The sequence below is a fragment of the Euwallacea fornicatus genome, chromosome 33 (genome assembly GCF_040115645.1).
Source record: "Euwallacea fornicatus isolate EFF26 chromosome 33, ASM4011564v1, whole genome shotgun sequence".
Classification (NCBI taxonomy): Eukaryota; Metazoa; Arthropoda; class Insecta; order Coleoptera; family Curculionidae; genus Euwallacea; species Euwallacea fornicatus.
In genome coordinates, this window is record NC_089573.1 from 849526 (window position 1) to 871981 (window position 22456).

At 39.0% G+C, this 22456-nt stretch overlaps 1 protein-coding gene across 1 annotated transcript; it reads right to left on the reverse strand.

The window, feature by feature from the left end:
- Positions 1 to 56: 56 nt before the first annotated feature.
- Positions 57 to 21590, reverse strand: Fim (plastin-2 Fim). The gene is made up of 7 exons (XM_066299273.1): positions 21378 to 21590; positions 2326 to 2756; positions 1918 to 2270; positions 1538 to 1867; positions 1254 to 1483; positions 891 to 1196; positions 57 to 836 (listed from the first exon to the last, which is right to left on the reverse strand). The coding sequence occupies exons 1-7, from the start codon at positions 21447 to 21449 to the stop codon at positions 663 to 665; spliced, it is 1896 nt and encodes a 631-aa protein (XP_066155370.1). The 5' UTR covers positions 21450 to 21590; the 3' UTR covers positions 57 to 662.
- Between the last annotated feature and the right edge of the window lie 866 nt (positions 21591 to 22456).

Genomic DNA, 22456 nt, shown 5'->3' on the forward strand with positions numbered 1-22456 from the left:
GATGCCCTTTATACAGTTTTGCAGATTTGCAAGAGACAAAAGTAAACTATAATAAGTATTTGAAAATGGTGTATTACAAGATTTCCGTTAAAAAATTTTACTACAGGTAAGATAACGGATTTATGTTCTTCATAAAGTAAATGACCAGGGTACATGAAAAAGTTATAAATTTACACAAAAGTATAAATAATATAATTGTAATACTATTTTACACAATCCGTAAATTAATTATTAGACTATGATGTAAATGGCACTTGAATTGGTATTGCATCAAAGCCAATAAATACGAATGAACAAATACAAGATTTGAATTAATTACAACTGAATATGAAGTCTCTAAATATATAAAATACAAAAGAAATTTGTACATCGTGCGTGTTTGTGTCGCTCTTACGCCTCTGGCTGGAAATTTTATTGCACCATAACTGAAACATAGGAATGTCTCTGTAAATTACTGTATGTAATACTTTCCTTGGGACTAGTAATATTAATATAAACAAAATGTTTACATTCTTCAAATATACATAACCAAATGCAAAACTATATTCAAATACAAATGCAAACGCAACCAAAGACAAATTATTTTGGAATGTTATACATCATGATAACGGAATAAGTCTACTAATAAAATATAAAAATAAACAATAAATTAAGGAAAGTAGTTATTGCCGCTTGGCATTGTCCATGTTGGGTATGTAATCCAGAGACATCAGGCACGCGAATACCGTCATAATCATTTTTGGTTTCACCTCGGTGATGTCTTCTGGTAAGGCGTAAACTCTGGCTCCGGCTTTGCGTGACATTGATATTGCATATTTGGCGTTCGCCAAGTTATCCTGTAAAAAACAAGAATCGTACTATTTAACGTTAAGTCGTTCCAGCAAACGCACCTCTTCAGTTCCACCAGTTTTAACTAAGTCATAGTTAATAGCTCCTGGCCGAATAGCATCGATGAGGTCAATTACTACTTTGGCTTGGGCGATGGTTGGATCCTGGAAGTTCCTGATCGAAGTACTTTTCCCTGCAGATGCAAGTTTAGCGTTTGCCCAATTTACGATCTCTTTCTCCACAATCGGGCTTCCGGACTCGTGTAATTGCGACAGGATTGAGAGGGTATAAGCTCTCATTAATTGCCAGATAAGAGCTAGAGTGAGTGTTACGTTGCCTTCGTTAATGTCTTGTCCGCCAATACCCACCTAAAAATGATTTTTATTTAAAATTTAACACCTTAATGTAGCAAACCCAAAATTTACCAATGAAAATTTAATTTGCTTGCCCAACTCCACGGCATAGTTACAATTTTCCAACTTTTCCATGAACTTTTTCCTCTCGTTGGCAAATTTTCTGTGAACCCTATTCCAACTGACTACTCCCGGATTTATGATATCGTACAATTGGAAGACAATTAATCCATCAGCCAAATCTGAATATAACCAGTTCACATGCGGAGTTACTCCCATCGAGTTAATCCAGTTTCTATAAGCTATAAATTCTCTCAATTATTGGAAAACTTGTCTAGAAATCCCCAAGTACTTACTTCTTTCTTCACGAGTTTCCTCGATGGTTTCGTAGCCATCGATGGTTCCGTTGGTTTGTTCCAGCCCAGGATGGTTATTAAACAAATTCGCAACGAAGGCCAAGTTAAGTTTGTAAACTCCATTAACAACGTCCTGTGGGGTGACAAAAGACCTGCATTTCAATTTGGCAGCCTGCTGCAACATAATCTCAGCTCTCTCGTGCAAATCTCTCTCGTTCAAGGCGTTCATGTCCACTTCAGCATCGGCAGGAGCGATTTGTTTCAACAGATATGTGTAGACTTCGGAGTCGGTAATGTCACTTTGGAAGTTGGTTACTCTTCTGTGTGTGCCTGAAAACAATCGATGAAGTATTCCCTTAAAGCCCAAGGGAAGAGCTTACCGGCACGTTCCAGATGATAATTAACCCATCTGATTAAAATGGCCTCTGGAGAAAGCTTCATAAGGTCGTCGATTTTCTCGTCTTCTCCTAGCAAGGTGGTTAATCCAGGGCAGTGTTCCAGGGTAATTTGGTTGAACAAACCGATTCTGATAATCTGCCAAAGGAGGCCCAAAACCAAGTGAGGAGTCCCCTTTTCTAAGCTGTGGGCGTCGATATTAATTACATTGCAACCAATTCCCGAAGCTGAGTTGAGCGCTAAAGTTAAATTCTCTAATTTGGTAAATCGGGTCAATTTGCCTATGTTGATCACTCGCTCGTCGATGGTGTCTGGACAGGAATGGTTGATTATTTTACTGTAAGTTAACATACTTTACGTCCCTCGAAGCGTTTAATACGAAAGCCACATACCATAGCAAAATACCATCTTTGACTTTGTCATATAACTGCTTGCCTTCAGCATCGATGGGAAGCAGTTTCTGCAAATCGGGATCACGTTGAAGATTCGAATTGATCCAGTCCGAAAACGCCAGTTGTTCTTCTAATCTAACGGAATGTGTAGTTCCATCGTTGGAGGCATGCGAGGTCCCTCCTAAATGCTGAAGGTTTTCTCTCTTCGAAACGGCCGTTCTGAACGTATTGGCAACGTCATTTGCCCTTAGGTCTCCGATAAGTTTTATGAACTCCTCATAAGTTAGTTTGCCGCGTAATTTCGTTTTGTTGGAATTCTTGAACTCCTCTTCTATCAACCTTGATTGGTAGCCTGCGATTTTGAGTCCGCACACTTCGAGGGCTTCTCTCAGTTCCTTTAAGTCGATGTGTCCGTCCCCATTTTTATCGATCTGAAAGAAGACATTACTTATCTGAATAGTTTCCAAATGATTCACGAAAGTGTGATGTAAATCGTTCAATTATTCATGACAAGGTATTATGTCAACACTTTCACCTTTGTTTATTTCGTTCAAATTTATCACCAATGCCCGGATATGCACAATACAGGCAAACGGTTTAAAGATGTGTAATCCCTTGTTGAGGAAGTTTGCTTTCAAATAGGTAAGTAAAAGGTAGTTTCACGGATTGTCTACAGCGTTTGGGAAATGCTGGTAAGTGTACCATCTCAACTTCGGGGTAAAGCCATAGATTAGGTTCACAGTATTTTTACAAGTGTCTACTCTGCGTACTCATTGGTTAAAAATAGAACTCCTTTGAGACTTCTCTCCAACCGTTCATCACGGGAAAATGATTTTAAGAATGTTTTTATAAGCCCTCGATAAGCCGAACAAAAGTTTGTGACGTCATTTTTTCGTTATCGACAGCGAGGCCAATCGGTGGATCATCCGTCGGGGTTCTGGTGCCGTTGGATTCAAAAAATTCCCATGAAATGCATGAGATAATCTTATGAATTTATTGTTACAACATTCCAAATTCCTAAAATATCTCAAACATTAGATTATGTAAATCGGCTTTTTGACATTTACTTGCAATGGGCGTGGGGGACATGTCTTATATGGTCCTGCAAAAGCGAGATGCATTAGAATTTAGAGTAACGCAATGGAATGTATTTCAAATGGGACGGTCCTGGTCTCCATTATTTTTATGGCAATCCATGATTTCGAACTAATTATGCAGTATGTATCGTTGCGAAACGCAGATGGATGTGCAACAGCCGGACTGCCGGAACCAGCGAGTTGGGTAGCATTGCACGTTTGAAGGAAGGAGGAAAGATTTAGGCGTAACCTGTTATCGCTGGAAAAAGTCGTTGCGACTTAATTTAAAGACACCCTGTGGTATTTCGTCGATGTTTGTCGCATCTGTTAGTTCGCGGTTAATTCTTCAAAATGGGAACTTGAGCATGCCGAACGTCAACAGTCTTTTAACCCATACGATCCCATGGTACTCATTTGAGTGCGGCTTACAGAGGTGATCAGTGGCAACACTTAGTGCCTTAAATGTGCCAATACGACACGTGATAAGTTTCAGTAGGAGATATTGTCTATAATTTCAGGCACGTGACAAAAGATGGCTCTGCAGATATTTGGTAAATCCCCTGTTTCTATTATGCATTATAAATGCTTATTTATTTATTATATATTATTTATTATGTATTATTTATTATATATTATTATTATATAGTATTAAGTGACAATTACCTAAAAAAAAAGGTTTTGGGCACAAATGGGTTAAAATGATGGTCATTCGTAATTACATTGTGACGTTCCTTACTTGGGAGGATTACACTCCAAAAATGGACAGAGTACCTTTCCACGTCAGAGGTGGGAGCGTCCCGAAGTCCGCTACGACTACAGGTAATGGGGAAGTGTTAATTTCCATTCCTTCACGATTATTTGCGGTCAAGCGTATATGTGTGACAACTGACGAGACCTGTATGCGTACGCAAGTATGCATAAATAGAAATTTGTTTTAAATTATACCTTACGTAACACGAATATGTAACGAACAAATGAGTTTAGGTACCGCGTGCCGGCCTTTTCGACCAGAGCCTCGCCAAGGAAGCTTCCAGCAGCTCGACTCTTAGTTTCTCTCTTCCACCCTGGGAAAGGTATTTTAATTGTCAGGATTGTCTCGGAGGGAATTAATTTAAACATTGTGTTAATTATGTAAATGGCGACCTGCGTTATATTATATTGTTCCAAATGAAATTCTCACGGCCGAAGGAGGAACTGTTCGAATGGAGACTTATACAATAACCGAGTGAATATACGAGTCACGTGATATGCCTTCATCATTTCAATGGATGCTAAAGATAGCTGACTTCGTTACGCTACTATGTACCAACACCCACAGCCATGTACCGTGAAACCATTATTATTATTAAGGGAAATTTAACCGCCTCGTATCAAGGTAATAGTGGGTTTGGAGCACTTACGCGATTCAGCAAATGTTGCCGGGTTCAAATTTCTTTGCTAAAATCAATTTTAAAGTAGCGATCGCGGATCACTATCTTTTTGAATAATTTACAATTTTGCACGTTGGCCCGGACTTGGAGCAATAAATCAACCTCTCAATAAAACAATTCCGGACACGTGGGTTAACCTGGAGGCAAAGTTTGGGCTTTAAGCTGTACTAGATCGTTTCGCGATCAATTGGGCTTGAAGAGCTTACGAAATTGAGGGAAAGTTTTGATTGTAGCGGACAACCGAGTTACGATTTATTCCTCATAAAAGGAAATAAAATTAAGTTATTTCACGATTATTTCTGGCAAGTAGATCTTGGAAAGAGAACGTCCGAACAGTACGGTCAATGTCGTTCCGTGAAAATTTTGAAAAATCCAACGAAACTTCATTAAACTGATCGCTGACGAAAACAGGTGAAATTATGTTTTTAAAATTCGATTTAGTTCGAACAGAGAATCATTTCTGATAAAAGTGCCAAGGAGAATTTGCGAACAGAAGGAGAACAGTTCGATCGGCAACGGCGTTTGCGTTACTCGATCCATCTCGTTGGTCAAAAGTATCGAAGTCCAGCTGAAAGCTTTTGAACAGAAAGACAAAATTGTATGTTACACTACATTAAAAGTGAAAACAAGTAAAAATTAAGTCTTCAAAATTCGATTCGTTTGACTGTTATACCGTGCGTCCCCGGGCGGACGAATCCACTCTTGTAACAAAAAAAAAAAAATTATGATTCAGATTTCCAGTTTTTTGAGGTGCAGCCCTGCTTGGTCGAAGACTAATTTTTAACATAATTTCGCTTTTAGAAAATCATAAAAAAATTTCAAAAGAGTCCATTTTCCTGATAACGTGTTTTCTGCGTCAAATACCACTTAATGTTATTAACAAATGCGGTTTAGAACCGGAACCTACGCCCATGCACCAAACTCGAAAGTCTTCGGCTAACTTGGATTTCTCACATTTTGTCGAGTTTCCCAAATCGATTTTTCTTACCAATTTTTGTTTTATTGAAACGATATTATTATTAAATAAAGTTAAAAAAAAAATAAATTAAAAATTAAACTTAAAGCTCCAGTAAATCTCTTTAATTTGCACATTTTTTCAATGCGGTGTTGGAATTCTTTAAAAGTTGCCTGTACGTGTTTCCTCTATGAATTAATCGAACTGCTCGTGTTATCATGTTTTTTAATATTTCTGCATTATCTGGAACGCGTTCTTTATAAACAATTTGTTTCGTTCTCGTCCAAACAGCAAAATCCATTATCGTATGGCCTGGAGATCTGGACGGCCAAGATACTTGGGCCATTCTCCCAAACGATACTTCACCAAACCGATCATTTAGCCAAAAAAATTTAATACAGGATTATTCATTTTTTAATTTATCCATTGATAACAATTTATCATTTTAATAAAACAAAAATTGGTAAAAAAAATTGATTTGGGAAACTCGACAAAACGTGAGAAATCAAATTTAGCCAAAGACTATCAAATTTGGTGTATGGGCTTAGGCCCCGATTCTAAACAATTTTTCTTGGCAACATCACACTGTATTTGATACACAAAAGACACTTTACCTTGCAAAAAAAAAGTTTTTTTCTTTAATTTCCGAAATATACTTGACTTTCTAAAAGTAAAATTTCGTTAGAAAGAATACCTTAACCAGCAGGACTCAACCTAAAAAAAAATCAAAATTAAAATCAAATTTTTTTATTTCTTTATAAGTCAGTTCGCCTATCCGGTGACACACGGTATATCCTGTTGTTTGCGTCTTTTTTCCAGTCGACTTTTTATCATTTTAAGAGTTAGAACATTTTTTCTCATATTCCATTTGTGTTCACTGTAGAGCTGGTTTTGGTTGTGGAAAAGGATTAATTGATGAGGTCCAATGTTAGAGAAACTGAAAGGGACATTGATGACAGAATCGGCAGAGTATTAAAGTCAGCGACAGCCTCGGTTGTCGTATTAGCTACTCATACACATTTCTAAATGTACGTAAAGAGGGGTGTTACGATAAGGGTGCAAGATTGAAAATTGAAATTGAACTTGAATTTGAAATAAAACGCAGTTTTCTGTAGCAAAATACTGAAATATTTATTAATTTTCTTTTTTATTTAAGAATTGGACACGAAATAACACATCCGACGAATACCTGTCGCGACTTTCGGGGACAAATGTACGAAATTTCGAGTCACCGTTTCGTGTAAATACAGCGCTGTTTGTTTGATACCGAGCTCAATTTCCGCCCACGATGCTTGGGCGGTCTTAATTTTGTCGACATAAAAATAAGATATCAAAAAAACTCCAAGGGAAAAAAGTCAAAAGGTGCTAGGTCACGGGAGCGCGGAGGCCAACTCTTGACACCGTGGCGGGAGACGACCCGACCAATGCCGTTCAACGAGCCAACAGGTGAACTCTCTTCGCTGTGCACGGTCCGTAGGCAAAAGCTATTGAGTCGGTTGTCAATTCTTGCGCAGATCGACGAATCAGGCTCCCTGGACTCTTGCTCATGCTCTGGCGACCTGCCGTGATATTTCCTTCTGAACGACCGCCGTGGGGTCGTTTTGTGTCTCTCACATCGATGACCGAACCAGTTCTTTGAAATTTATCGATGATCTTTTTTGAAAGTTGATGAAGTAGGAATGCCGTTCCTACCGAAAATCGGACGCCTTTCACGAATTGTACCAACCAAGGTTTCGCCATTTTGATACTAAGATTTAACGATGAGGGCGCGTTGCTGCACCGTAATGTCGCGTTTACCAACTCCCATCTGTCTTCTGTCGACCTGGCACGCGCATTGTTCGTTAAAAGATTACGCCCAAAATGATGCACAATTCAAAGCGTGCGTTTTGTTGCTGACACGATGGAGAGATAAAAACAAATTTTTAATATGTAGTTATCGAGAGCCTCGGTTGAGAATGTAGAATTTGGATTTTCAGATCTCGTAAAATTACCTAACACGCACAACCAGTTACTGTGGCGCTTCGAAGTTTCCCTGGATTTAATGACGTGGAGGAAAATTCTAAATGATTTTTCCGCTGCCATCCTTGCGTTGTCAATTCGTGGATGGGAACAGGCTTTAGGTTCAGGTTGTCATTTGCCGAATCAAAATGAAAATGCAAACAAAGATCTTATCGAAATTAACGTTTTGGATTTTATGTTGCTTTATTTGATGCGAGTCGCGAAATCGTCCTTTTCAGACGTGATGTTTGCTTTTAGTGTTATCTGATTTAATTCCAACGCGAAAATCCATTCTGAGCGTCCGCAACTATAACAAGTTTCTGAACGCGAATAGTCTCACTTTGTGCTATGAAGAACGAAAGGCACAATTTGGTTTAAGAAAAAAAACTTTTAAAAGTTTTTACCCACTTATTTGCGGCAGAACCAGCGGAAGTACCTCAATTCACCAGTACAACTCCTTTTACGTACCTCGGAGAGTTATTAGGACTTTTATGGGAGCCGTAAAGTAATAGAAATTGGCAGTTTTCCGCTACCTTCGGCGACATTAATGACACACTGGTAAAATCACTTAATTTTTCATTTTAATTTTCAGTGACCTTGTCAAGATAACGCAGACCGATTTTGATTGTTTTCGTTATCTCCAGGCACTTCGTGCCACGTTCATCTCTAGTATATGTAACGAATTTACATCGTGTCCATACAGCAATAGTTTAGATTTATTATCGAACGAACGCGAAATCCTAATTACGTTTGAATCTGAAAGAAATTAGAAATCAAAATTAGAGAAAGTTACATCAATCAAACCAGTCAAAAAGAAATAATCTATTTCGAATACGGTTCGTTACGGCATATGATAGATAAACTGGGGTTTAGATCTTCCGGGGAGTTCGAAAATGTAGTAAAATACAGGGTGTGCCATTTAAAATAACAAAGTTGTCGTCAGTTACGCGTAGATCTGTCAACGTCGCAACGACACCAATGTTTTAATTCGACAGGTCACACTCCATTACGTCAGCGTTCAAAATTTCAGATCTCCAGCTGTCGGATAACGGTTACCATCCCCATATCGTCTCGCGTCACTCAGCGGCGAATATGTATGTGGACTACGTCACACGGAGTAAAGGAAAAATCCCCTGTTGGTGGTGGTTCCTATTTATTTACGTTAACAACCATAACAAGTGGTGACAGTAATTATTCTCGAAGGGTCTTGGCTCTCGTGTCAGAGTGTTCTGCTCTCCTTTTTCCACCATTGCCTCCCTCCCCGGTCCTCGGTCAGCCGCGCGCGCGTTTTCCGTTCTGTGTCCACTCACACAAGACACAAATCTGCCCGTGTGTTTTTTTTTCGGACAAAGAGTGTCCTCTTCCCTTTGCCATGACTCCCGACGGGAGGTGGACAATGATTGACTACATCCCGAGAAATCAGGACACTGGCTGTATTAGAACCCCGTAAACTTTGAATAGGACACTCACCGTGAGTGACCCTGTATGTCCATCAGTGAAGGAAGAATAAATAACGTCTACAGATCCGTCCGGTAAACTGCTGGTCAATACTGCAGAGCTTAAAATTGTTATCTATGTTATTGTATTGTTTTGTTGATGGAAGAATGCGCTGACAAGTATGAAGCACCTACTAGCTTCGAACGCAACTTTGCCCGTACGGTATTTAGCGCTAATTACCGCACGGGAACCCGTCGGACCCATGATTTTATTAAAAGCGCATCTGCAAGGCACAGCCAATTTCTTGGGGAGGGTAGCTACCCGCTTTTCGTCACTTTTCAAACTTGGAGCGTCGATATCTTGGGAACTCGTGGAGCAACTGCCTTAAAAAATACCCCAAATTAGTCATCTCGATGAGTTCTCATGTGATTCTGTACAAGTCAAGTTGCCACACCTCGTTTAGTCTTTGGAACTCTCACTGTTTTGGCCAGGGGCTTTTAGTCACTGCCTAACAGAATCGACTGCCTCAGAAGGCACCCGAAGAAGTATCTCCTTTTTTGCTGGTGCGAGTTGTTGCGATTCGAAGGACCAGACGCTGATGCGTCAATTGATGTAAATGGGGTTCAAGGGTTCGGGGAAGACAAACTCCGTAGCACGAATTAAGGAATTTACTTTACACTACAGATATCACTCTAATTTACACTACGGATCTACAACTTTACATACACTTCAATTTTTACAGAGTCGGTACTGTGTTGCCAGAGATCTGACAAAGTCCACGTATAAAGTTTGAGGGGTGATTTACAAAAGAGTTACTGAGCAGAGATTTTAGCTAATGTTGTGAGAGAGGTTTGAGATAGAGTTCCGCGTTCAGGGATCGGGAAGTGTCCGAGAAACGGAAGAGAGAGAAAGAGAGAGATAGAGAGATAGAGAGAAAGAGAGAGTTTGCGAGCACTGTTTTAGAGCTAAGTTATGTGAGAGATTTGAGAATAGAGTTCCTCGTTCAGGGATCGAGAAGTGTCCTAGAAACGGGAAGGAGAGCGTTCGCGAGTACTGTCTTGGAGAGAATGTTCTGAGGGAGTCTTAGATTTTTTGCGTCCCAGGAATGATGGGGCTGGAGGGAGATCACCACGATAAGATCTTGACCAATCCCAACCGACACCGCCCCCTAGTTTGTGGAAAGTTTTTTCCTAAGAATCTCCACGGTCAAAGCCCAGATGTGGCTCTCTTGGTCCCTCGACAGATTTATTTGGTGCCCCCCATAAATCGGGGCAGCGATAAATCAAGAAACCAGTGCCATCACCGTGGCCGGGTTTAAGCACGTAAGGGTAAGTGCTGCATCGCGGGGTGCGATGCAGCAAATGTGTTGTAACGTCTTTAGGGCCTAATTGGAGCCCAGCGATGCCGCTGATTTGTGTTGGGTTTTTTCCCAACACACAATGAACCGATTTTTTTATTAGTGCTTTTAGTTTGCGCACAAGAACCTCCCATTTCACTCAGTGCGCGTTGTCGGTAGTATGAAGGTTTAGGGGTTCGCTGGGGCGGGACCGGGTAAGCAACGGCATAGTGTGGACAACGGCTCGCAGCCGATAAATTGGAACGTGTTAATTACGTGCACGGTTTAATTGACCGCAGCTCGAAAATCGGGTATATCCCATGAAAACCTGCAAGTCTATAGTTGCACAATCACGCAATTTCTGACCATAAATTAAGGAGTCGTCGGTGATGGCGCGAGTGATCTCAGAAAAATCGTCAGCGCATTATTTGGTACGCCGCTGATCATTAATAGTCAAATTCGGAGTGCTGAAAATTCCATTAAGTTACAGAAACGGGTCTCGTCCCTGCGTATCATTATTTCATTCCGTTAACGTCAAATGAGAGCTGTCTGAGGCCCACGCAATGTGGATAAAACAAAACGCAGCCAGTTATCACTAAATCGCTTTGTTCGGGGTCATAAACATTATAGAAATGTAGCGTCACTAAACTGTATTTTAACGCCTATATAAAAACATGTAATAAATTATGCATTTCAAAGGTGAAATACGCTCCTTTAGTTACCCTCTTGAAATCTAAATTTATCAGCCAAATGAGGCAATTTTATTATTGTCGATGGCGAACGCAAGGTTATCTTTTATATTTCGAAAGTGGATCCCATATGGTAGATTTACAGTAAAACCTTTGGAACGCGCCATTCAACTTTATCAAATACACTTTTAAGGGTTCGTCGCGGCCGATCCCGGGGAAAAACCTTTGCCCCGACCAAATGGCAAATCGTACAACTTCTCGTCGCAACGGGTCGGCGTGCGCGCGCATCCATTTAATATTAAATGAGAAAAAGAAAGCACGAGAAATGTCTCAGATAAAATCCGAAGTTTAGGTAGAAAAGAAGTGAGCAGTTCGGCTCTGCACCTTGCGATTCTTCAACATCCTTTCAGTTTGATCTGCAAAAGATCCGTCGCATTTAAGAAGTTTTCGCTTTCCGGATAAGACGCCTGCGCAGAGATCGGAGCGTCCTAATGCTGCGACCTTGGAGCCAGAAAGGGCTTCTTGGACTGCGGAGATTCGAACCTTCATCATTTCCATCGGGTTCCTCCTCGCCGCTCGGACCGATCGCACGTTGGACGTTGGTAGTCGTTCGAACAACGTCGATATCTTCACGAGATCCAGCAACTGCCACATCACACTCATTTAAATTGATCTCCTCAAAATCGGAAATGTACTGGCTTTCGCCCTCCAGCACAGCAGCACCTCTCGATCCGTTCGATCGAGCTCAAAATTGTAAAACACAACCGAGCGTCTTTTAGAGCTGAGCCACTGACGTCTGAGCCCTTTCAACGCTTCATTATATTTTGTACTTGCCTCGCTTCGATCTAGGTTAATCAACCGACAATGTGTTGCTTCACGGCACACATGTCTACGTACTTCCGATATGACTTCTACTGCTCACGAAGTTCATCGGAAGTGAATATCCTAGAATCTTGAGCTGTTAGTTTCGTGTCAATTCGGATCTTGTGAGTTTAGAGTGAAATGTTGTTTCCTACGAAGCAGTTGAAGATTCACGCCTCATGACTAATCTCGTACGTGTCGGATTTCAAGTGCTTTCATGACCAATACTGTTCTCGCGATCGTTCGTTTGGCAGGTACTAGTAGAGTACACATATGCATACGCTCAGTATAATCGGAAAACCTTGCGCTGCATTTATGTGTTGCCGGTTAAGGTCAAACCTACTTCTTGGCCAAACCTTGATCCTCTTAGGCTTTATTGATAGAACTACTGAACGTTACAGAGGAGCAAATGTGACGAGCCTTAAATGTGACGACACACGCCAAGAGCCAGCGAAAGGGCTTTTTCTGCATTTCCATTTAATTGGTATTATCAGCAGGAAACATCAGCACTACAATCATCGCGAACATCATTACCAATCCCGTGCGATAATTTGTAATCTCTCTTTCCATATATGGCGATATTGTTTTGTTAATAACTTATCGGCTTCAAAATGTTATCAAAGGAATTTTCGTCGAATCTCCTCAAAATATTAATTATCTTTAAGTAACTTACATAAATACACATAATCAATTGAACATTTTGACACTCAGGAGCAATAAGCCTCAGATAGGTTCCCACCGACTGTTTTTGAATCATGCACTAGTGGGTTCATGATACGTCTAACAAACAGGCTATGCGAGCCGTTGGAGTGGCTGGTAAATCAGCTATATATAAATCAGACCGTATTCTGTATTTTTATTAGTTTGACAATGTAGTAAATAATGTAACAGTATAAATATATTACAGGGGTTTAGGCGAACAAATCGATGATATGAAAAGCGTGAGACGTGCCTATTCGTGTGATCTGTGATGTGTGCGTGAAAGCCATTTTTTGTTCTGGCATTAACCATATGGTTAGCCCACGCAGATGATTTTCCAAACCACGAAATCGACAACTCTCGCAGAAGAATCGTGTTTTCTGCGTGGGGATCTCTTCGCTCAGGACGAAACGAAACCAAAATTTTTGCAAATGACGCTACGTAACGCAAACGTATGTGATGTGACCGTGGGGGATTACACGAGAATTAAGACTCAACACTTTTATTCAGCTCCTCAACGGTACAAGAGCACGACAACACCAGGCACTAACTGTCGGTTTCCTCTCATATCGGTTTCCGAGGGCGAATCTGCGCGACTTCTGTGGGGAATCTGATCTTTCAAGGGGTTCCAAGTTACCTACACGCTGCTGCTTGCCACTGAGGGTGGTTTGCAGATTAAGCCCGAACTTCGAACTTTGCCCCAGCAAATTATTGGGTCGTTCGATAATCAATGTCGTTTTACTCTCATAGATGGCGTAATTTATACACGTCGAGTGACAGTGATCTCGTCGCTTATGTCATCATATGCCATTTTAAAGGTTATGTTTCAGACGTTTTTCGATCGGTAATTGAACGCGATTAGTAAACCAGAAGTTGTTCAAAATTTAAGTCGAAGATGGACAATCAAAGTGAGCACTATCGACGCGTTTTATTATTTCACTTTGGAAAGGGCAAAAGTGCAGTACGAGCTCAGGAGAAATCGCGTGAAGCTTATGGCGAGAACTGCCTTGCCGAACGCCAGTGCCAGCGTCGGTCTTCTCGCTTCCGTTCCGGAAATTTTAATGTCCAAGATGCACCACACGCTGGACGCCCGATCGCCATTGGTGACGATAAAATAAAGGCCTTAATCGAAGCTAGTCGTATGACAACTCGAGAAAAGTTGAACATATCGAATTCAACCGTTTCTCTGCATATAAAAAAGCTCGGGTACGTTGGCAAATCGGACGTTTGGGTTCCTCACGAATTGAAGGAGATTCACCTCGCCCAATGCACTAACGTATGCGATTCTTTGTTGAATCGTAACCAAAACGACCCACTTCTGAAAAGAGCCATAACGGGTGACGAAAAATGGATTGTTTACGATGACGTAGTCCGAAAACGATCGTGGACCAAACAAGATAAACCTGCGCAATCGACGTCCAAAGCCCATACTCATCAAAAGCAGATTTTGCCATCTGTGTGGCGGGACTACTAGGGTATTCTTGATTTCGAACTGCCTCCGAGGAACCAAAAACTATTGATTCGAATGTTTACCGTCGTCGGCTCTCGGAATTGGACGAAGAAATCAAAAGAAATCGTCCTGAACTCGCCAATCGCAAAGGGGCACTGTCCCATCATGATGACGCTAGACCCCAAACGTCTTTAATAACGCGTCAAAAATTTTTGGAACTGATGCCTCATCCACCGCATAGCCCTGACTTGGCGCCATCAGATTATTATTCGTTTCGTTCCCTTCAAAGCCGTTTGAATGGTAGAAATTTCGATTCTGATCGAGCGGTTAAAAGTGAGTTAAATCAATTTTTTACTTCTAAAAATCGAGGCTTTTTCGAACGCGGAGTTTTCCAACTTGCCGAAAGATGGCAGAAGGTCACCCGCCAAGATGGCCACTACATCCCTGATTAATAATACCGTAAACGGTTTTTGCTCCGATCGTTCTGATTTTTTAATATGTTGTTCTAAAGGTCATTTTGAACAACTTTTCTTAAGGGACAAGGGCGCGCAAATGCCACTTTTACACTTTTTTTTAAGTTGAACATTTTTCCAAATCCAACTGTCGTACGGGATCGTGGAGCGAATAGGGGTGCTGGGTAAGGTAAGATAAGGTAAGGTGAGGTAAGGTAAGGTAAGGTAAGGTAACACATTCCATTTTTCATCCAAATAATCATTTTTGAATTTATCAATTCGACAACATTAATTACATCCACCTCAGTAAGGAAATTTATTTCATTTAATTTCAATTCTTATCAAGCAATATGTTTTTCATTTACTTATTTTGATTAGAATTTTTTTTTTCAATTGCGATTGCAATTAAAATGATATTGTAAAATTTTTGTGTATCTTTCTTGCGCAGGGGCCACGCTAGTATTTTAGTAGATTAAGTGAAGTGTCTTTCGGGATTCACGGAGTGAATTCGAGTGCTGAGTGAGGTAATTATCAACAACGTTTCAGATTTTAAAAGCAACAACAAAATATTACATACCCATAGCGAAGCAGTTTACCCCACCCAGCACCCCTATTCGCTGCACGATCCCGTAGGACAGTTGGATTTGGAAAAATGTTCAACCTAAAAAAAGGTGTGAAAGAGGCATTTGCGCGCCCTCATCCCTTAAGAAAAGTTGTTCAAAATGACCTTTAGAACAACATATTAAAAAATCAGAACGATCGGAGCGAAAACCGTTTACAGTACTGTTACCATATTTATTATTAATATAAGTATATTCACTTTGAAAAAAAAAATAAAAATAATAATAAAAAAAATAATAATAATAATTAAAAAAAATAATAATAATAAAAAAAAATAATAATTAAAAAAAATATATTATAATAAAAAATACGACATTAATTCTCGAACAACCCAATACATCAGGATGAATTTACCGCATATGAACAAAGAGATAATACCTAAATGAGCAAATAGCCCGATTGTTCCGTGGTGTGTCTGAACGCCCAAAAGGAAAATTCCATGAGAGCTAATACGGGAGGTACGTTGCACGTACGTGTAAGCAAATTGTTGCTAGCAAAGTGATATGCATAAAGGTTTTTAACGTGCCAAAGCGGAATCGGAGATTATATTTACGTTAATTACTTATACACCGTTTTACGAAACTTGTCGGTGGCCATTGTGAGTTGCAACAGAAAAACAAAATCGATTAGTTCGAAATGTTTGCACAAAACAAAACAATATAGAATAATTACGCATTCGTAAGCTGAATTAAAGCGCAGTAATTAACCCATGGAAATCACTTTATACAGTTTGTGGCATAAGCTTTAAAAAGAATGCAACGATGATACAAAAACGCAAACAACACGGTCCGAGTTCTGACTCACATAACAAGCCATTCATTACTACGAATACGAGTCATTTGCATTTTATTAAGCTCAACGCGGGTCACATATTTGCGGTCAGTCACAGCTCCAAAGTGGTCAGTCACAGCTCCAAAGTCGTTTTTTTTTTTGTTTTTGGACTGCGACAAAACTTCTTCGTCCACACGAAAGAGCTTCCTGGAATTCCCTTATCAAGCACACATACTTATTGATATATACTTCAAGGGTGGGTGCACTAGAGAAGGCACGGCAAATAAGTCCCTAGCTGCCACGTTCAATAATATCAAGTGTTCAATTTAGTCTGAGGCAGGTTCAGTTAAATCTCTTAGCCCACTGTGCGCGATAACTTTATAACTTTTTAATGGTTTTTTAATACAGCAAAGTGCATTACTTAAGGTCCGTTCACCTTCCCGTTTCGGCTTATATTCTCTAGATAATACATTCCAGACAAACACTCTTAAGCAAAAACGCACGTTTTTTTTTTCTGCAAGTAACCTTAACCAGTGCACTTGCACCTCCCATGTAGATAAAAAAAATAAAATAAATAGAACCACATGTGGAACCACACGCGCGGTGGTACTTGACAGTACTGGCTTTCAGAACGCGAAGTTCCCCTACAAAGAGTATGTGGGTATTTTAAGCGGTCGGTTTGGGTGTTAACCCAGGCGGGCCGAACCAGAACCGGCATCTAGACGAAACAACAATCTCAACAACATTTCTTTACTAAATATGAAAATTTGGTGTCAATGATTCTGGCGAAATTTCCGCTTGAATGATACCAAAAATATATACGAAAGTATAATGGGAAACTGGTGGACTATCCTGGGAATACCTACGCCTTAAATTTAGACACCCGTGAACTTTTAGAGCGAGTAAATGCTGAACAGGAACGAGTGCAGGAAATGCTATAATAGAGAAAAAGAACAGTGATTTAAAACATAGAATGCCTCATAAAATCTTCTTAATATTCTACATTGAAAAACGATACGAGTTTTATTTAAAAAAATTGCATTATTGAAAGAATACCGGGTATTCTTGGGTGTTATTAAATTTCATCAAACCAAAAAATTCACATATGGTATCTAAGTATTTTTGAATTACATAATAATATGTCGGAGTCTTCAGGAAAGGTGTCCTGACATCAGGTGTTACTTTGTACATGGATACCGCCACGAGAATCAGTATGACAGCAGAGGAAGGACACTTAAAAACTTCAACGACTCTCTGCATTAAGATCAAAGCGATTACTTTTACATATAACTTTGGCACAAAATCAAGTTTAAGATTGCACTACAGGAAAAACACGAATAACTTCCTTTCGGCCTAACCCTTCGAGCTAAATTCCAAACCGTTTCCGTGCCGGGGAAAACCCTGGAGATGAAACGAGCAGGGTTTGATGTTTGCCCTCTTTGTTCTGATCGACCGATCAGGACACTGGTTAGTCGGTTCCCACGAATTTGGGGTTTTAGTCTAGATGACTTAAATGTAAACCTTAAAATAGTTTTGCACCCAAGATTTTTAACGCACTGACTCTGCGCAGGTCAGTATCAACGTTGATAGGTGGTACGTGCACATCTTGCCATAGATTCCGAAGGTCAAGCCGGAATAACCCTTATGTTAAGCGATTTATGAATATTAGTCTTTTAGTCATCTAATATGTTAGACTTATGTGCAAATAAAACAGGACTGATTGGGTGGGAATCCAACGAGTCGTTGCAGTTTGGTGGAAAAAACTCACTTGAGCGTTTTCTGTATTTCGCGCATCACCATTTCATGGTTAATTACTTTACCACCGATTATTACTCTGATTATGCGGTGCATCAACTTTTTTTAATTAATAAATAATGGGTTATAAGCAAAAGCTCAAGCTCTTTAAATTTGAACAAAAAGGTATTAAATTTTTATCAAATTTCAAGGAAAAATGCAGAAATAATTCTCATTTTAAAGAAACGCAGTGACGTACCGCTTATTGCATAAATCTACAGTGGTCTGTTCATGCCCATACCACTGGTTAAATAATGTTTGTTTGCAGTGGGCTCTTTCCTTCAAAGAACTACTTTTGCCTATCTCTTCGCACGGGTTAATAATTTATTTGTGGTTCCTCATTTGCTGAATAAAAAGCATGATCTTGGCATACCAGCGCAATTTTTGTAACCATGGCATCATTGTAATACTTCTACCTAGCAATGGTATGAGTAATTCTTAAAATTTGGCCATTTATCAGTCATTTAAACCAAAGTTTGATAAATCGAACATTGCCCTTAACGTTTTCCATAAATGTGGAAGGTATCCGAGCTGTCGTTAATTGAGCTAACGCGGAGTCACCAAGTTCTTCTAACGCCTCGAGTTCTGGATTCCAACTTCCCACAGCAATTCTTTAAGATTTATTGATTACAGACGATGGAATTTTAGTGATTATCCCCGAGAAGGAAAAAATGTTAATATTGTTAAGCGTAGTATCTTTCATCTTTCAAAATTTACTCGACTAAACACATCTCAAGATGTCTTAAAAAAAGTAGCAGATTTTTCCTGGTAATTTCTATTAAATGCAATCAGATACATAAAAAACAAGAAGGAAATTTTAAAAAATCAGTCAGCAAGAGAAAACAGCTGGAGAATCTAATAAGCAGAAAATAGCAAATTTTGAGTTAGGCCTATCTTTCGAGAAATTCGAAAATTAGAGTGAGAGAAAGCGAGGTGATTTTCGGGGGAGGTTCTGTCCCGTTTCCTGCGAATCACTGTTCGTAAATGTTGTTGATCACTCTGGAGGGTGGGAGCCCTATGGGAAATGGAAGTTTGCCATGGGGCATACGCCGATGCGTAATAGTGTAGCATAAGAAATCTACTGTATAAGATGAACGGCTTTCTTCCCACTTATGATTTTGATCTAAACATGTTACAATTTAACGATCGTTTGATTTCTAAACCTTGTTAACATTAAAAATTATGTGATTTTTAAATTATAACGTGTTTTCATCCAGGATCCAAATCGGAAGAAAGCTCTGGTACATGGATGGTGCTAAAACCGGTAATGACGCAAGTGGTCAGGTCATTCAGGACTCGAGGGTAACGAGGTCTTTGACACCCTCGTCAGGGGGCAATGGATTCATCGTTCGTGGGACCTAAACCAGCATTGGAGAGTTACCAATGTGTGGCGAAAACACAACCCCGGAGTTAGAGCTGAGAGTCCAGGACCAGCTAAACAACAGATCAAATACGGCACACTCCAAGAAGTTCTGGACAGAGCCATTGAAATACAGATTAGGTATAGGTGCTCGTATGGTTAAGCATTAAGCAGGTAACAATCAAGAATTTTCACGCCGGTTTGCTCAGGACACGGCTGGCTTTTGACCGATTTGCAGAGAATTGCCCGTCTTTGAAGAGGAGAAGGCCGTGAAGCACATTCTGTACGAATGAGATCAAAACAGGATGTCATTCAAAGAGGTGGTCAGATTCGCGTCAAACCTGAAGCTACTACGGGACGACGAGCAAAACGCAACGGGTGCTTTACTTGGCTGAGTCACACAAGGCACACATCAGGTTAGTTAGGGATACTTGTGTGAATCTTAAAACGGGCTCAATTCTGTACTCTAGGGAACTTGTATACAGGGTGTTTACTAATTACACGTAAAAAAACTTAAGGGTGTAATCTTGGATGCATTTCAAGTGGAAAATCTCTAATGAACAAATGTCCGCAAATGTCTCGTTTTTAAAATACAAGGTGTTACAATATATATAAAAAGAGTTTTCCTTGAATATTTCCAATATTGCTCTAGTTGGATATTCGAATTTTTGCATGTGAATGTTTTTTAAAAAGCCCCATACTAACGTGTACTCACATTTTTTCCATGCGACAGTGGCGCATGCTTGAGATATCTTTATTATTCTATTTACACGCGAAATGTATCACGCTGCGTTTGATGTTAGTCCAAATTGATTTTTATGTTGTTTGTTTCTAACGGAACCGAAAAAAAATAGTAGAATGCTTTATTAATAATTGATCAGTGCAAGTTATATTTATTTCAATGTCAAGATAAAAAATAACTCAATTGTATATTATAAGAACTGGTGAAAATGACCACCATTACTTATAATAGAAGCTCGAGTCCTGCCACTTGAGTTGCCATTTTAAACTCCAGTAATTTTTTCTTTTTTTTGTCAATAAAAAATACTATTTGAGCCACATCAGAAATATTCAAGGAAAACCTTTTATTTTGGTTTAAAAAACTAAAAAATAACATAGACATTTTTGAGTTCAAGTGCCAAAGCGTTCCAATTTTGCAATATTTTAATCCATCACTTTTGTTTGACAGAATCCCAATGGTCTGTTGTCAAAGCTAATCTGATGGCTTTAAGAATTTTGTCAAACATCTGATAAATTGGAAAATTTTCCCCAAGAAAATGAAGTGTTCAAACTTTTATGATTACCAGTTTAGCATCTCATATTCTTCTTGGACTTGAATGGTATATTAATAGAGAGCGATTCTTTGGTTGTGTCTTTTGTGCAATAAGATACTTTGCAATACATTTAAAGACGTGTTGATGTTAACTGACATCTCAATCACTATGCTTCAACATTAAGGCATGTAAATTAGTACAGTATGAAATGTGAATTAATTTACTGCTAATACATTGCAAAAATCCTGACAAAATAGGTTTCTCATTGGACAAAGACCAGACAATACTATCAAACCATTTGTGATACAACTTTCTGCAATAACATTTTTTTTATGTTGAAACCATTTTGACCCCAAAAATTAATAACTACCCAGCAGGTCCTTCAAGCCCACAGCAGGAAAAATCAGAACAATTATAAATGCAAAATACTGCCAGAAGGTTAAATGAAATGAGTAAGAAATTGTGAGTCATATATTATTGAAAACATCAGTGTTTCATTCAATACTATATGGTCAACGTTATATCTTAATCTGTTGTTGCATTTTATGTTAAAAAGGGATGAAAATTACAAATTTTAATAAAAAAAACAATAATTAACATCCCAAAAATTATTTATTAATGCGTATTGCGCTCATATATATCGATGTTTGTGGTATTTCCGTACTAGAGCATTAAATAAAACATTTAATAAATTAAAATGAGGTGTTACGTTACTACAACAAATGAGTAACAAACGAAACACAAAAGTCAACTGTCAAAGACATAAACAGACTCCGGCGAGTACGGTTAAGTTAAAATCGATGTAAGTCCTGAAAAACGGTACATTTGGGATGTAAAACTCGATCTCACCTGGCTCAATCTCTCTGTGATTTCTTGCTGTTCCTCTTCGGTTAGTTTATGTGAGTCCACAGTGGACGCCATGGTGTAAAAATGCCGAAAATCACTAAAAAATCTCCGTCACACGGTTCTAAAACGCGCAAAAGGCACGGGAGCGGGCCTGCTAGCAACGCTCTCTAGTTTTAATGTTTGAGTCACGTATTCACGTTTAAATTGGAGAAGTATTGAATATCGAACAAATTCCCACTTGGGGTCTCGGGTAACTCCGTCAAAATACGGTGTTGTCAAATTTCTCAAAATGACCTGTTTTACGCCATTTTGTTTGTATAAATTTTCGCCAAATATTCATCGAAGTAGAGGAGAATATCGGGAATGTGGCAACAATGTGCAACATGATACAATTGAAAGAGATAGTGGAGCACAGTGTTGCGAGCGATACGAAAAATGAAAAAATTCAAGGGCGGATTCAATGATCCAAAAAAACGCACTAATTAAGACAAAGTGGCCACCTTTTGGGGCTGGTTTTGTTTTAGTACTACATTTTATAATGTATTAAGTTAAACTGACACAGGAGGACATTTATTTTTTGCCAGAATTCGTCATAAATTATCTACACAAAAATATGAATATTTACAATTGCTGACCAAATTATCTCTCCATACATGGAGTACGAAAATTAGACTTGCACCCTAAATTTTAAACTATGAAGGCGCTGCGAACTATATAAATATAGAGGATAATTATCAATTCTATCAAAACTTTGTTGATTGATTGCGATTGTGCTTTGCTTTAATTTATATTCTTACACCAAACGATAAAAGTTGATTTTTGAAATCGCCAATTAATCATCGAAAAATAAACATGACACTCCTAGTCTTTATTAATATGCTAATGAAATCACATACCAAACACACGGTACGTAAGACACAGTACAAGTTAATTTCAATATTTTAAATAAAATTAGTTATTAAAATGGCACCAAATTTCTGGATTTTTTTATGAACTTACGTTATTGATTTAAAATTTTTCTAATTTTCGAGATAATAATTAAGGGTGTTTAAAGTAAGACAGTTTTTGCACTTTTAAGTTTC